General features: G+C 34.6%; 2 protein-coding genes across 6 annotated transcripts in view; one reads left to right on the top strand and one right to left on the bottom strand.

Moving 5' to 3' along the window:
* Window positions 1-16103, top strand: part of LOC118186822 (uncharacterized) — a 370423-nt gene that overhangs the window by 346509 nt on the left and 7811 nt on the right. For 4 of the 5 annotated variants that reach the window (XM_085822216.1, XM_085822215.1, XM_085822213.1 and 1 more), the window contains one exon: window positions 2637-2813. In XM_085822216.1, the coding sequence (XP_085678342.1) occupies window positions 2637-2813 (177 nt within the window). Of the gene's footprint in view, window positions 1-2173; window positions 2330-2636; window positions 2814-16103 lie in introns of those variants that run through there. The other variant, XM_035356977.2, reaches the window with a different exon arrangement.
* LOC118186821 (glutamine synthetase-like) overlaps window positions 9178-16103 on the bottom strand; it is a 44366-nt gene continuing 37440 nt past the window's right edge. The window contains exon 7 of the mRNA XM_035356975.2: window positions 9178-9423. Coding sequence (XP_035212866.1) covers window positions 9360-9423 — 64 coding nt within the window. The 3' untranslated portion in view covers window positions 9178-9359. The remainder of the gene's footprint in view (window positions 9424-16103) is intronic.

Here is a 16103-nt window from a genome sequence, read left to right as displayed (position 1 = left end):
CTAAACTTCTAACATAAATAGCTACTAATTGCGTATTTTCTCTCTCTTCTTCGCCTCTCTTTTCTTGCTGACAGCTTAGCTATTCTCCGTTATTTGAGTAATGGCATGTCTAAAATTGTGGGGCGCCTTTAGCAGCCATGGTTTTCTACCAATTATGAAGATATGTACTAGGAAATTCGTCATAAAAAATAAATGATGTTTAACTATCAAGCTGGGTAGTGCTCCTTCCGAAATTTCAACCGACCGTTCCACTAGACAGTAATTTCCAATCATCTACGCCGCAGTTTTTTGGGCCATGACTAGAAAGTTAATTGTTTATATCTTCCTTCAAAATTGCATTACTACATATATATAAATCTTAATTCTTTGATGTCATATTTCTGAATCTCTGTGAATGGGTTATAAAAAATTTTATGTATATCTTCTTTTCTTTATATATATAAGCGGCTAAAGTGTGCGTCGCCGATAGTTTATTGTTGCCACTCGGATTGGATTTGGATTATTCAGTTACGGCAAAGCACACGAGGGCTATCTGCCTAAAGGGAGGAATGCCTTCGTTGTGGACTTTCTAAGGGAAACTGGCTCGTATACACGTTACACATGGGGAAAACCACGAAAACGCCCATGCAGCCAGCCCGTTGGCGGGATTCGAACCTCGGACCGAACTACCAGTGTTCAGCGTCTTTACCGCTCGGCCGCTGGTGGGCTCTGTTGCCACTCGGAAAAATGAGCACGGAAATTAACGCTTCCGCAGTTTTTAATTAATATCTTGGCCGATTAAAGTCGTACGAAGATGAGAACGGTATCGATGGATTCGGAAAATTTTTTGGAATCCGAGGATACGCATCTCGAATTTCAATTCGGCGCCGTTCCGTAGATATTCGAGAAAAAAGAATTTGGCACGTAGCCAAATCCCTGTAATAGGGAAGGCCCAAGAAAGAAAGTGGAAAATGTAGAGAAAACGTAGGGGAAAATTAGTTTTTAATTAATATCTCGACTAATTAAAGTCCCAAGAAGACGCGAATGGACAAAATGGCGTGCCACGGATCTGCGGAATCCAACGGTGTGCTTCGCTAAGTCCGGGAGCCAGCCGTTTCGGAAGAGATGATGTTACTTCACCCCATATATATAAAATCTGTAAAATTTGCCTTTGCTATGACCATCCATAAGTCTCAGGGCCAAACGCTTAAGTGTGTTGGCATTTTTTTACATAAGCCTGCATTTGGACACGGTCAACTTTCTGTTGCCTGTACAAAAGTTCTTGAAAGAACAGAAGTAAAATTAAAAATAATTGAATGTCCTCTGCAAGGCGAGCTTAAAAATGATGGAAAGATCTACACAAGAAATGTTGTGTACAAAGAGATCTTTGACATGTGAATTAACATTTCATTATTTAAATTACCTTTATTGATTGAGCTAGCGGTGGGCTCTTAAGAAATGTACCGCCAGTGGTTTCCTTCATTGCACTCTACTTTAAGCAATTAAGCAAGTAGAAGGGGGAAACCCCGTGGGGCAGTAAGCAAAGGGACGTCCTCGTCGCCTGCCTTGGGTAATTCAGTTTAAATTAGCAGACACCTTTGCACAAATCATTTTAATTACAATTTATCTAGAACAGCGGTCATTTCGTATGACCGCCAGGCTTTCTAGTTTATTTAATAGTTTTTGAAGGATGTTTAATTAGTTATCTCAAATAGTTAAGAAGGATGAAATGCATTTTCAAAACTTAATTATTGAAATTTTTTGAGATAATTGCCCCCTAATAAGTCTACCTCTAACATTAAATTATGTGTAATTAAATCACACTTTGTAATAAATGGTATGGAAAGATTTTGAAAAATTAATTTATTTTACTTTGCTTAATTTTAATTTATATTTCGTTTGCTGAATATTTTTATTAGTTTCAATAGTCTTTTTAATAAGCATATTGCGCTTTTCCGGATAGTATAATCTTTAATTTTTGATAAAATTAATATATTTAGACTTATAAAAAATTGAATTGGGAATATCATAATATCTGAGCCATGTTTTCCAAGTGAGCTTTGTGCCCTTTCCCTCCCGCAGCGTTCTGTCAACTAAACTAAAGTTCTTTATCGTTACCTGTAAAAGCAGATAATAGCAACATTTACATTCAACTCAATATTATCAACTTGTATTGAATATTTTGAAAGAACAGTGATAAGATTAAGAAAAACGAATGTAACTTGAACTCAAAGTCATTTTTAGTTCTATGCTGTAATGCAACATAGGAAATACCTGAAACCTGTAAAAGACGATTGTTTGTTTCCTTTGAATGTATATCTCTAGTAAACTCTTTTTTGCTGTCCAAGTGGTACGTATCGTATATGTGTACTGATTCCTGAAAATCTATATATTTCACTACATATATGTTTAAAAATGAGTTAAAAATTTTTAATGAATTAATTTAATGATTTGAATAAAGTTTAATTTAGCATAAAAAGATTATAATAAACATGAGTAGAAAATAGACAGATCAAAAGAAACGCACCTGTATCGTAACTCTTATCACCTTTCATACTAGTTAATATTTCTTGGATAAATTTCTGATTTGTACTTTCATTTATAGCTGTATAAATTAATAAACTTTTACTTGAATTTGAAAACTTGTTCTTTTAAAGGCTTGTTGTTTATCTATCATTGGTTTGATCGGCCATGCGGGGTTTTTCGACAGGGACTATTTCGGAGCTTCCCCTTCAGCAACGTGCCTCTTGCTTGTAGCTTGCTCACATCTTGTCCTATGTACCTTCATTCTCTTGACGGCGATAACCACCTCCAAAATATACGAAACTCCATTGGTAAGCATACATTGGGTTATATGATACGTATCATTCAACTTTATTCATTTAAAGAAGCAAGTGAATTCAAAAACAATGGAAGTAAAGCAAACAACAGTTTTTAGTCTTGTTTAGCATCATACAATTGTTGCCTGTTACAACCAACTGTAATAAACTAACCGCCATTCTTTTTTTACTTCCTTCTACCAAGTAGAGGAAGTATTGTAATCGCGAAAATTTTCGGGTATCATATCTCAACGGAAATATCCATTTTGACCTTTCGCAAATCAGTTTTACTATATTGTTGCGTGACGTCTGTACGTATGGATAGAATAAAGGACTCCTTTTTTCCAAAACGGTTTGTAAAATAAATTTTAAATGAATTCGAAAGAGATTTTTTTCGCGATATCTGTTTGTATGTAGCTATTTCGTATAACTCAAAATGATTAGCCGTTGAATGTTTGAAATTTTGAGTATCACAGTGTTATAACATGTAATTGTGTACCTCCCCTTTTTATTGCAATCGGCAGTAACAAATGTATATACATTTATATAAATATATATAAATGTGTGTGTAATAAAAGCAAACTTAAAAGTAATAAACAGCAGGCAATTTGATTGCGTATAGCGTAGAATGTTGAATCCGTAATGAACGGCAAGAATTTTGATTTCATAGAATGTAGATCCATAATAACTAAGAAATTGGCAGCCGAGAAAGATTAAATATCCATCTTTATTTTAAAAAGCACGTAGACACAAATAATTTGGCACACATTTACGTTTATTCTGCTTATTTCAAAATGTTTCCATTTTTAATAGCTTTGCAGAAAGAAAAGAGCAGCAGGTAGCAGTTCAGCTAGGCCGAAGGTTAGGAAAAAATATTAATTCAGACTTAGTTTTGGTTCTCAATGTATTTTGATTAGATAGTTTGTACTAGTGTAAAGTTATTATTGGCTGCTTGCATTTTGGTTCCATTTACATCATTATTGTTATGCAAGAGTCATATGACGTGAACTAATATCGAAATGACGCAGCGCAGAAAAAGATTACTATTTTACAGAATAATACACCTGTATTCAAAATTTATATAACTCTAAAGAAAGCTGATATTAACTACTATATATATTTTTTAAATTTCTCATCTAAAGTGATATGATAATTATTACTTAAACCTTAACCGGAGGTAATAGTTAGATGACTACGATAAGAAATTTAATGTAAATATGTACAAAGATTTTGTTTCTTTTCCCTTTCAATTATTATTTATACTATCTTTCTGCTATTTTGCAAATTTAATAACTGGCAAATCTTCTAGCTGTTACTAAAAAAATGGGATTTTTTAGTTTCTAAGACGTATTGTACCTCGATTACGTAAAGAATTTTATCTTTTATAGCGTATATTTTTTCTTTTCCTCAAATTTGAGCCAGTATTCTTTTCGCGTTTTAAGATTTTACAAAAGTCAGCATCTTTTAAAAGTTTCTTACGCCACCATTTTGGAGTCGACGATCACCCCCCTCGGAGGTAATAATTTTTACAGACCGCACCCAACATTTGGCACCTCCGCACACAAAGTTTAACAGGATAGGACATTTTGAACACATGTTTAAATACTTAGTTCTGCTACTGGGCACTTTGAACCTTAACGCATTCTTTTTCCAAGAACTACAATGTTTTGCAGCTACAGAGCAACTTTGAATTCTACAAAGAACACAGTTTAATTGTCTGAAGAATGAAGTATATTTTCATTTAGAAGGTCATTCTAAGATTTGAGTAAGTTTGTGTTTTTTCAATTTTTGTTTTTAATTCGTTTCCAGTTTTTTAGCTGATAAAGCTCAGTTTTGATACTTTATGTTGTAGAGACATTAGGATAATTGGAAAATCCGGAGAGATGAAAAATGAGCAATCACCTTCGCCGGGAATAGAACAGCGGACCTCTGGAATACTGGCCAAGCGTACAGAACTACTACACCATGAACGCACGCTAGGAAGGCGGGAGAAATACCTTATATACTCCCCCTTTTAAAGGGCGACTCGGTTTTTAGAGGACCCAATCGTCAAATCCTGGGTGAGGAGAATCATCATCCAACACCCTTTTAGTTCGGGAACCACTGTAGAGACATTAGGTATTCTTTGGAAGCGGGCAAGATGAAAAATTAGCAAATGGCTTCGCCGGAAATCGAACCACGGACCTTTGGAATACCGGCACAGAGTGCAAAACTACTACACCAGGAAGTCACGCTAGGTAGGCTGGAGACATACCTTATAATGTAAAGAATCTTTGTGCAAAGTTTTTCATTTTCTTGGCATTAAAAGTTTAGTTTACCATAATCGGGAGCCTCCCATTTTTTAGTATTGTTTAAATGACAATTTCGTTTAAAGTTCATTTGTTTTACTCTCTATATTTATTTGCTTTTGAATTTCGGATCTGCATATAATGATTTTAGACCAATTTTATTTTTTTGAACGGTCTTTTTACATAATGTAAAGTTTTGTGGTTTTTATTGGTAATTTAGCACTATGTTATGTTTTATTCGTTTTACCAAGTGTTTCGAAGGCGTGTAGGGGAAATCCTAGTACATTTGAGATTCGAGTTTTCGGTTTTATATGAATTTTAGTGTCTTAAATGAAAATTTAATATATTCTATTTCGGTTTTGAATCTCAAATGAACCAAGAGAACGAAACACGTTTTCGAAACAGCTCCATGCACCCAGTAGCACAGGAAAGGGAATGCAATAATTTCTTACATTCTTCCCGACCTGAGGAGAGAATTAAGATCTAGTAGATTAAATCCAGATAGTGAAGAATTATAATTTTAGTTAAGACAGCACTTTAACCCCTTACAAGCTTTAGGGTGAGGGAAATACAAAAACGTAGTTGTGTCGTGACATAAATTCAAACCATATATCTTCAAATGGCCAAAATGAATGTGCTAAAAACTTTTACCACACAAGCATGAGTCTATGGAACATGATAATTTTTGACAAGTTAAATTCCAGTACCTCTTTTTTTCTGTAAATCAAATTCATTTTTCAACTGTAGAATATTCGGACTTTTCGGAGAGGGAAACATGAAAATCCCTTTATAATTGAATTGCAGATCTGATTACTGCTAGCTGGATGTGACACCACAAAAGCACCTACAGAAGGAATACCCTTGATCCCTTCCATTCTCTTCAACGTAAACGGTTACAGGGCAGAGAAGGCGAGTACGTAGAAGGCGGCCATGACGCAAGTTCTTATTATTGTCAATTTACGGCATCATTAATGTTTCATCAGTGCAGTGCGTCTAACTGTAAATCCACACTAACATACTCTTTTGTTCCACAGTAAGTAGAACAAAGGGTATGTTAGTGTTTATCTATTTCCGAAAGATATCATAAAAAGATTGTGCTGTCGAAACTTCCTCGAGATAATTTTATTTCAAGCAAATGGAGTACTGTTTGGTAAAAACATTTCAGAAAAGATGATTACGAGAGAAGATTCTTTTACGTATATAAATGAATATTAGCAATTAAATTTTAAATCCCATGTTTGAAATCTCGATTTGTTTTGTATCATCTGCCAAAAAATGCAGTGAATGTGACTGCACCTGAACGAAAATTTCAGGAAGAAAATATATCAATAATATATTCAAATATGTTAGGAAAAGTTCCAATTATATACCTGTTTGGTGAATAAGCGTGTGAAACAAATTGAGTGATGTTGGGATCTTCCTTTAAATGGATGTGGATTTAAATGTATCGATAAAAGTATAGAAAATTTAATGTAGAACACAGAGGGTAAAGGTGTACAAATGGGGTTCAAAATAATAATAACACCTGGGAATATTACATATGGTGTACCATACGTAATTTTCCTAACTGCAGTACAGTCGCGCCACCGGGCACAAAATTCCGCTATTTAATGGCCGTGAAAGGAAATTTACTTTTTACATACATTATCAATGAATGGTGAATGAATGGTAAACTTACATACAAGCTTCTATAGACTGAAGTTACAGCATGATCAAGTCCAAACGTTTCAACTCAAGTCAGTATATTAAGACAAGTAATTTCTCTCTCACAACCAGTTCCTTCAACCGCAAATTTCAAAGATAAGTAAGAATTCCTAAAAATTCCATTAATAAGAGTTTGTAGCAATCCTGAAGTTTGTAAATTTGTCAGACCTGCAAACTTCCACCTTTGAATGGCAATAATGGCATGGATACCGCAAAAGCAGACAATGGCTCAGATTTTGAGCAACTTACCAAAGTGGCAGGGAAGCTTCCTTATTTTGTGATTACAAACCCAAAGTAAAATGGTCTGTACTTAAAGAATAACTACAAGGACTTGGAGTAGGATAAATAAAAGGGGAACTTATGGGAAATAAAAAAATACGAGCATTTGGCATAAACAATGCCTATCGCAAAATCCGAAGCTTCTTTCCCTATAAAGGTCCATGTGTGATAACACATATACGCTCTATAAAGATAGTCCAGTTAAGGCCGTTATTAAAAATCTACCCATTGATATATCTATTTGATCAGATAAATTTAGAGTGAAAAAGAAATTCCTGTAATCAGAGTTCGTCAACTAACAAAATATGAAGGTGGAGAAAACACCCCTTTGCCAGTATTTCTTGTTGAAACTTAGCAAAGTAATAAAGGCAAAGAAATCTATAAAATTACTCATATGTAAACTCAAATCAAAACAATACCTCGACAGTATCATAATTGGCTGCGATTTGGCCATGACCAAACCTTCTGTCATAATCTTGCTAGCTGCATGAAATGTACCGGATCGCACGAAATTTGTAAGTGGGAAAGCAAGAAAGAAGGTGACCAGGAACATATGCAAATTGTACGTCATTACCATATCTCAAGTTATATAGGCTGCTCAAAATATCCAAAGTACATAAAACTAGAATTGAGAAAAGTCTAAACCCTACGACCATGATATAAATAATTTTCCTCTTTGAAACTAAAGGAAAATCAACCGAATATAATTCTTCATAATAGGCCAATAACTTCAATGTTAATCTCCAATAGAAGAAGGATTACCGAAATTCCAGAGCAACTACCAACGTTAACAATGCTGCGGAAAAAGAAGAAAACCCTTCTTTTACTGAATGTATCAGAAAAGAAGGCAAAAAATTACTTATTAAATTAAAGGTAGCTAAATCCTTTCTACATAAGTTTTGATCGAAACTTTATAATTTATTGCATCATTGGATTATGAATTTTGACCATCCTCAGCATTTCATTAGGAATCCAAATCAAACAGTAAATTGTTTCAGAAATTTTTCCTATTTCAGCGCGAATGGCATTCGTCGAAAATCTCAAATTACTGAATGCGTTCATTCACAAAAAATGATATTAAGATGATCAATAAAACCCGTCTTCATTTCCATTTTCTCTTCTTTCCTTTGAAGCCCATCTTCATCTTCTTTCCTTTAGTGAACTAGCTCTCTGATAAACTAAAATTCCACGGCTACTGTGAAACAGCCATAATTATCAGAGATAATCAAATTTATTCCTTATTCACTCCCAATTATCTCATATATTTAAACTACTGCTCCAATTATTTATACTAAATTTAAAGAAAAATATTACTCCAGTTTATAATCGTCCATCTAATCTAATTATTTAGCAATATTTTAATAATGTTACCTTTTTTCATCCTTAGCTATCAGTGCAGGTGACTTCTGTGCTAAAAGAGTACACTAGAACTCAAGAATCTCTTAATGTAAACGGAAGCATTCAGGAAAAGTTTACTATTCGCTATAGAATCAAAATTATGGATCCTTCAACACCTTTAACATTTCACATTAACGACCATAGTGAAGTTCTTGACATTCTTTTTCTCAAAAATATTTTGCAAATACCTCACTTGGAAGTTAAGAATACCAATTCTTCTGATCACCTTCCTGTTCTGCAACTCAATGCAAAAGAATTAACTGTAATGTAAAATCCATATTAAATGTGAAATCAGTATTTAATTCTTTTTTCACTTTTTTTATATTTTATATTAACGTAGCTGTAGATTCCTTGATAGCAAAACTTTTGAAATCTTTCGATATCTCAACTGGAAGATTTTTTTAAGATTTTCAGAAAATATTGAATGCATTTTCTTTTATTTATTTAACAATTATATGAGTTACAGATTTAAGAGAATAATCTCTTACTTTAAAGAAGTGCAATTTTAAATAAATAAGAAAATATTTAATAAATCAATAAATGTTTTTATTAATTAGAAATTATGAAATATATATATATATATAATATTTTCATATATATATATATATATATGTATATTGTATATATATTTATATATATTTATGTAAACTCGGCGTCTAGGGGATTTCTACGCTGACGACACACATTTAGGTGACTAAGTATTTATTTAGTTATTGACGGAGATACAGTGATGAGTATTTACAAATGAAAAATGAGTTATAATTGAGAAGTTAACAAGTTCGCCATCTATTAATACGTCTTGGTCGAAAACATGACTGTTCTCTTTCGCTTCTATCGTCCATCTCTCGTCTCACTGCAATGCCGTTAGTTGTGTTGAGTTGTTGCACTCCTGCTACTCACACTCGGGTATCTTGACACGACAGGGCTTCCTGGCGACGATGGAGTTACAACAAAATCTGAAAAGAGTAATTAAAAAAAAAAAAAAAAAGAAAAGGAAAAAAAAAATATTCGTTTGGATATACCATCTTGGAACGTTCTGAGGAAAAAAAAAGGAACGCCATTTGCTTGGAGTGTCAATAGATCACTCTGGAACATCTTGAGGGAAGAAGAAATTTTATTTCTCCAGACCGTCTTAAATGCTCGAGCGTCTTTAGGAGCATATCTGAGACATCTTGGTTAGGCAATAAAAAATGAACATCTTAATAAATCTTGTATATATAACAATTCTTTGTAGAGAGGAAAAGAAAAAGAACTTTTCAACTGATTAAAAAAATAATGAACAGGAAAAAAAATGAAAGGTAGTAAATACTAAATAGAATGTCCAATTGAAGAGTATATCAATTCTAAATTAAGAGTTCATTGTTGAAAACGCCATGGTTTCATCAAATCAGCAGCTGTGGAAGTTGTATTCGGACCTTCATGTAGTCCGACTTTCTCTACCTCATTGCGGTCATTTGGCTTAACAGCTGTAACTTTGTAAGGTCAAAAAAATGGGAACGAAGTTTGATTCCAATTCCAAATTGAGTACGCTGAAGTGCAACTTGATCGCCAACTTTGTATAAGTAAGACTGTTTGAGGCGTTTGTTATACTGACATCTATTTTCTTCTTGAAGTCTGAGAACATTGTTTTTCGCTTCGTCGCGTAATCTTTCTTTTTCTTGTAAAGTGGATTGGAAATGTTCCTCTTCAAGTATTTGCTTAATTTTGATATCGTCTTTGTTTTTCATCTTTATTCCAAAAATTAATTCAAAAGGCGTGAACTTAGTGGCTTGAGATGTAGTGCTATTTATGATTCTCTGCACAGAAGCAACATGTTTAAACCACTAAATCGTCTAAAGATAGCTTAGTTAAGACGGGAAACAAAATACCATGCATGCGTTCAATCTGTCCATTTGCACGTGGAACGCCCGTAGTTATTGTGATGTGTTCAATATTCTCATCATGACAATAGGTTTGAAATTCAATTGAAGTAAAAGCTGCACCCCTGTCTGAGATAATGCGTCGGGGATTACCAAAAGTTGTTTGCTGTAATTTCAATTTGTCGACAGCAGCTTGAGTGGTTGTTAATTTAACAGGATAAAGCCAAAGAAACTTTGAGAATGCATCAACAACTGTAAAAAGATATTTTTAATTCTTGTTTGTTGACGGCAGTGGTCCCAGCAAATCTATATGATAAGTAGCAAGTGGTGTATCGCCTTTTGGAATCGGATGAAGAAAACTTTCCGCTTTACCAGCCTTTCTGGAACAAAGAATGCAGGGTACGCAGTTCAAAATGATTTTTTTAACAATCGCAGATAAATTAGGGATGCAATATTCATGTTTAATAATGGATTCCGTTTTGAGAGCAGAAAAATGACCTTTAGAGTGAACATTTTGCACTATTTCGGTTTGCATTCCGTTTCGGTACAACTAATAATTCTTGGTCTTCAACTATTTTATACAGAACACCGTTCTTTAAGGAGTAGTCATTTAAAGGGGTTTTTTCTAAAGTATGTTGGATCCCCGTAATGAAGTCATCACTTGATTGTGCGTGAATAATCTTTTGAGTGACACTGTCGATGGCAATTAACATAACAGGGAAACGACTTAGAGCATCTACATGTTTCATAAGCTGTCCAGAGCGGTGTTTTATTGCGTAATCAAAGTCTTCAAGGTAAAGAGCCCATCGAGCAATTCTGGGTGTTATTTTTTTTTTTTTTTTTTTTTTTAGACATGGTTTTTTCAAAAGCAGGGCAATCTGTAACAATATCAAATTTTGTTCCGGCTAAATAATGTCTAAATTTTTTAAGGGCTTCAATGATGGCTAGGATTTCTAGTTCATAACTGAAGTATTTCTCTTCTTGGGGGGGGGGGTAGTTTTCTTGCTCATATAGTAAATTGGGTGGAAGGAACCATCAGTGCTTTGTTGTAAGAGAACAGATCCGTAACCGTATTTACTTGCGTCACAATGAAGTTGAAGCGGTAAACCTTGTTGGTAAAGGTGCAAAACAGGATCACTGGAAATTGCTTCTTTCAGTTTTAAGAAAGCGTGCTGTTGCGCAGGACCAAACTCAAAAGGAGTGGACTCACGTAGTAAGTCACTGAGGGGTTTTGCAATTTTGGCATAATGTTGAATGAATTTTCGAAAGTAACTAGTTAAGGCAAGAAAACTTTGCACCTGTTTAGCTGTTTTGGGTTCAGGAAATGACTGTACAGCGCGTGTTTTGGATGGTGACGGTCGAATGGTGCTATCTTGAATAACATAACCTAGGAATTCAATTTTTTTCTTTAGAAAGTTGCATTTCTGAAAGTTTATTTCTAGACCATAGTCTGAGGCAAGTTGAAGGACTCGTCATAATTTTTTAATTCCGTTCTTCTTCGTCCTTAAATGGAATTATTATATCATCCATATAAATTATAACAGCCTGATCACTAATGAGAGGTCTGAATATGGTATTGATAAATCTTTGAAAAACGCTAGGAGAGTTGCACAGTCCAAAGGGAACTTTAAGGAATTTATACTGGCCTTCATGTGTAACAAATGCAGTGTATTTGCTGCTTTGGGGATTCATGGGAACATGAAAAAAACCGTTTTTCAAGTCAAGAGATGTAAAGATCTTAGAATTCTGTAAATTATCCAGAATTTGCTATATAAGGGGTAGAGGAAAATTGTCTTTCACTATTTTCTTGTTAAGACGTCTGTAATCTATGCATAGTCGGTAAGATCCATTTCGCTTTTTGCAGAGGACTATAGGGGCAGCAAAATCGGAGCAACTAGGTTTGATAATTCCTTCGTTCAGCCACTGCTGTATTTGAGCTTCTACAATACGTTGTTCAGCTATAGATAAGCGGCGAGGACGTTCAGGGATTTCATCCGTCAAAATTAAAGACACTTGCAAATCAGTTGTTTTGGTTTTATTAGGTTTGTAAGCCGAAACTAGGTGTTTGATTTGTGAGCGATGACCTGGCTAGCTGCCAAGGTCGAACAAGTAATTGACTGCGTAGTGGTTTCAAAATCTGTTTGATTTTCGGCAATTAATTTTTGTTCTGGGTTTTCTAATTCGTTGTCAGAATCAGAATCGGAAATAGCAGTTTCCAATAGCAAATCGAAATTAGTTAAAGCATTCACAATTGCAGTATAACATTCATCAGCGGAAATGGCACATTCTAAATTCAGAACATTAAGAATCAAAATTAGATCAGCCAGAGTGAAAATATTTAATAAACGTTCCTTAACTTCGGCAGTGTGAAAAGAGTTATCTAGTCCAGTGAAGTCGTTTGTGATTTGCACGGTCGCCTTCTTGACTAAACACAAATTTATGTAGTAGCTTAATTGCTTTCGTGGGAGCTGATTTTAAGGATTTAGCGATATGTGGTATATCATTTAGAGTTGACATTGTCACAACTGAACTATTTCGTAGAACACAAGTCAGAAACAAGTTAATACAATAAAATAAAAATTGAGTTTCGATTTCGAAAAGAAAAGTTCTGGTTTTTCACACAATACGTTCTAATGGTAAAAATATAGTTGCAGTTCATCAAAATTTAATTCAAAGATTCTTTAATTGCACTTCATCAAAATTGAATTCAAAATATTCTTTATTTGATTCTTAAAGAACAGCTTGCCTTGACTGAAGAAGAACCGGTCAAAGCGCCCATGTAAACTCGGCGTCTAGGGGATTTCTACGCTGACGACACACATTTAGGTGACTAAGTATTTATTTAGTTATTGATGGAGATACAATGATGAGTATTTACAAATGAAAAAAAGAGTTATAATTGAGAAGTTAACAGGTTCGCCATCTATTAATACGTCTTGGTCGAAAACATGACTGTTCTCTTTCGCTTCCATCGTCCATCTCTCGTCTCACTGCAATGCCGTTAGTTGTGTTGAGTTGTTGCACTCCTGCTACTCACATTTATATATAATGTTTTCATATATATATATATATATGTAAGATAAAAATATATGAATCAAAATTATAGATTAAACTATAAACATTAATTCTTCCTCTCTATTCTAAAATCGTAATAACTTCTTTGCATTGCGTCATTTCTAGATCACTCTATGATCGGCTCAGCTCTGATGACGTAATCATTGGGAACTGAAACTGCCCTTGAAAACCAAAACTTTTCTCTTCGCGTGCCTCCACCTTGCATAACTATGCACTTCAGCTTTTGCTCGCTACTGTGCTAAGATGTGATTTCGCTGGCTTGCTTTCTATCCCAACAATATCAAAAATGTAAATCTTCTGTGGAAAGGCACGACTAGAGTGCCAAGTGATTGTGGCCACAAATATCAATTGGAAATAAAAATGGAATTAAAATCGCTTCTACTGCCAAGTTTTATTTACGAAGTCAACACAGCTTACGACGCAATCAGATTACTTCCTCTTCAATATAGGATAACTACGCATCGACACTGCTCCGTTATTTCCTTTGCTTTTATTCCACAGTGTTCCGGTATTTCCTGTGCTTTTAATATGACATATATATGCATATACATGTATATATAGGGCCCACCAGCGGCCGAGCGGTAAAGTCGCTGAACACTGGTAGCTCGGTCCGAGGTTCGAATCCCGCAAACGGGCTGGCTGCATGGGCGTTTTCGTGGTTTTCCCCATTTGTAACGTGTATACGAGCCAGTTTCCCTTAGAAAGTCCTCCACGAAGGCATCCCTCCCCTTAGGCAGATAGCCCTAGTGTGCTTTGCCATAATTAAATACACCAACACCAACATGTATATATATATTTGCAATTTCAAAAATTTCATAATTTGTGCTGTTAAGAAATTTCTCTTAAGTATGTTTATGTGCTAGGTAATTATCTTTCATTGCTTAATTTTATCCAGGCTCATAAGTTCACCATAAATGCAGAGGATCTCGATCATATGCTATTCTGATTTATACGAAATATATTTAATTACATATGTTAATTAATTTAGGTAATGTTTCATTGCAAACGTTGGTTATGTGAGACAGTGGTAACAGTTTTTTCTGTGTAAAATAATTACATCATCTGTTATTCGTAGTAAATGATCTAAAGAAAAATCGAAAAGAAGTATTCATTGAACTTCTTAGTCCAATTATGATTAGAATATTTATGGACAAATTAAGTACTTGAGCAAAGATATAATATTGAATATAATCATTCTTGTCTTCTGAATTGTTTTCTGATTTTTCACTTAGAGTGCGATTTTCAATCTGTCCTTTTCGTAAATCATTGATTTCTCACAGTTATATTTATGCAGAGTTATTGTCTCCAGAAAGCCTAAAAGGTTGTAAACTATATGTTAATTTTATAGCAAATGTTTTAATTTCGATGAGCTTTCCTATCGATTCTTGTTTCCACTTACAACTTCCTACCAGAATGAATTTTTAGAATCGCGTTGATTGCAAATGAGTTTAAAGTAGTATTTAAGGAAGGTTCAACTTACTTCCTCAGAGAGAGGTAGAAATCCTGAGTGGCGCGTGTTTGTTTTCGGACTAAATCTCTCTTAAAGCTGTTACGCTCGGCCATATATTACGTGCCTTTTAATAGTCTCCGACTAGTTTAAATTAAGGGCCAACTACGTTAGATAATTGTGTTAGCTTCGGCTAAGTCTCTTAGTTCTAATTTAGTTCTCATTTCTTATTCTGAGTTTAAACCCAAGTGGAGGCTTTGTTGTACGCCCGAGAAAGAGGCAAACTGTTCATCTTATTTTGAGTGAAATAAAGGGTAGATAACCTTTCTTGAGTCTACGACTTTAGTTATTTGAACTCAGCGATAAGTAGCTTAACAGTTCACTGGGTTCCTCAACGTTCATTTAATATAGTAACAGTGAAAAACTCTACAAGGCGAAAATAATTTACAAAGCCTGTTTTATGAAAATTTACATTAACTAAATAGGTAGTATGTTAATGTTACTTTTCAAGCGAAATATCCAATCAGTAACTAACCATTTACGATATTGTATTTCAATATCACACCATTCTCCTCACGAACGTCATCGCAAAACTGCAGTATGTTACTTTGAAATTGTCACTTTAAGATCGTAGCAGTAACTAGGATGTAACTTTTTATCTTTTATGAGTGCCGCCGAAAGTTTCGAAGAACTCATCCACTGCCTTCATATCTGAGCCTGCTGCTTCACCACTCTGACGACGGAGTCAATTTGAATTCGCCTTTTAAACTTTTCAAATCAGCCTCGACGTGATTTTAATGTTTCTTCAGATTCATTGTTTGAAAAGCTACGATCCTCTCAAATCAGCATATATAACTCTTGCCCTCTCGCCGATGATGTCCTCGGTTAAAGCTATCTCCTTTCGGCTTCTTTTCCTTCAGCCCACAAACGGCAACTTATCCGTCTTTTCACTTAAGTTAGTCTTTTTACTTCTTATCCGTGGTTTCGGTATTGTTGAAATGCACTTGCTGGCGCTGTTGCCTTCATTATCTCCTTGTTTCAGTAACTGCACAAACACGTGAAGAATGCCAGAAAGCGAGCAAGAAATATTGTAAAGATGCATCTACAAGTAATATGGGTAGCTACGTAAACTAAAAGAACGAGCTTCTCTTCGCTTTGTGCGCAGCGCCAGCTGGTAGTGGTAGAGCAAACAACTCGTATCCTTAATTTTACTTGTATTTAGATACAAAAAAAATTGCTCTAACGTCTACTCGTA

Source organism: Stegodyphus dumicola, chromosome 8 (assembly GCF_044657685.1).
Source record: "Stegodyphus dumicola isolate Sdum_Otavi_A_Nest chromosome 8, ASM4465768v1".
Lineage (NCBI taxonomy): Eukaryota > Metazoa > Arthropoda > Arachnida > Araneae > Eresidae > Stegodyphus > Stegodyphus dumicola.
The sequence above is the reverse complement of the archived record's forward strand: the minus strand, read 5'-3'. Positions and strand labels throughout refer to the sequence as shown.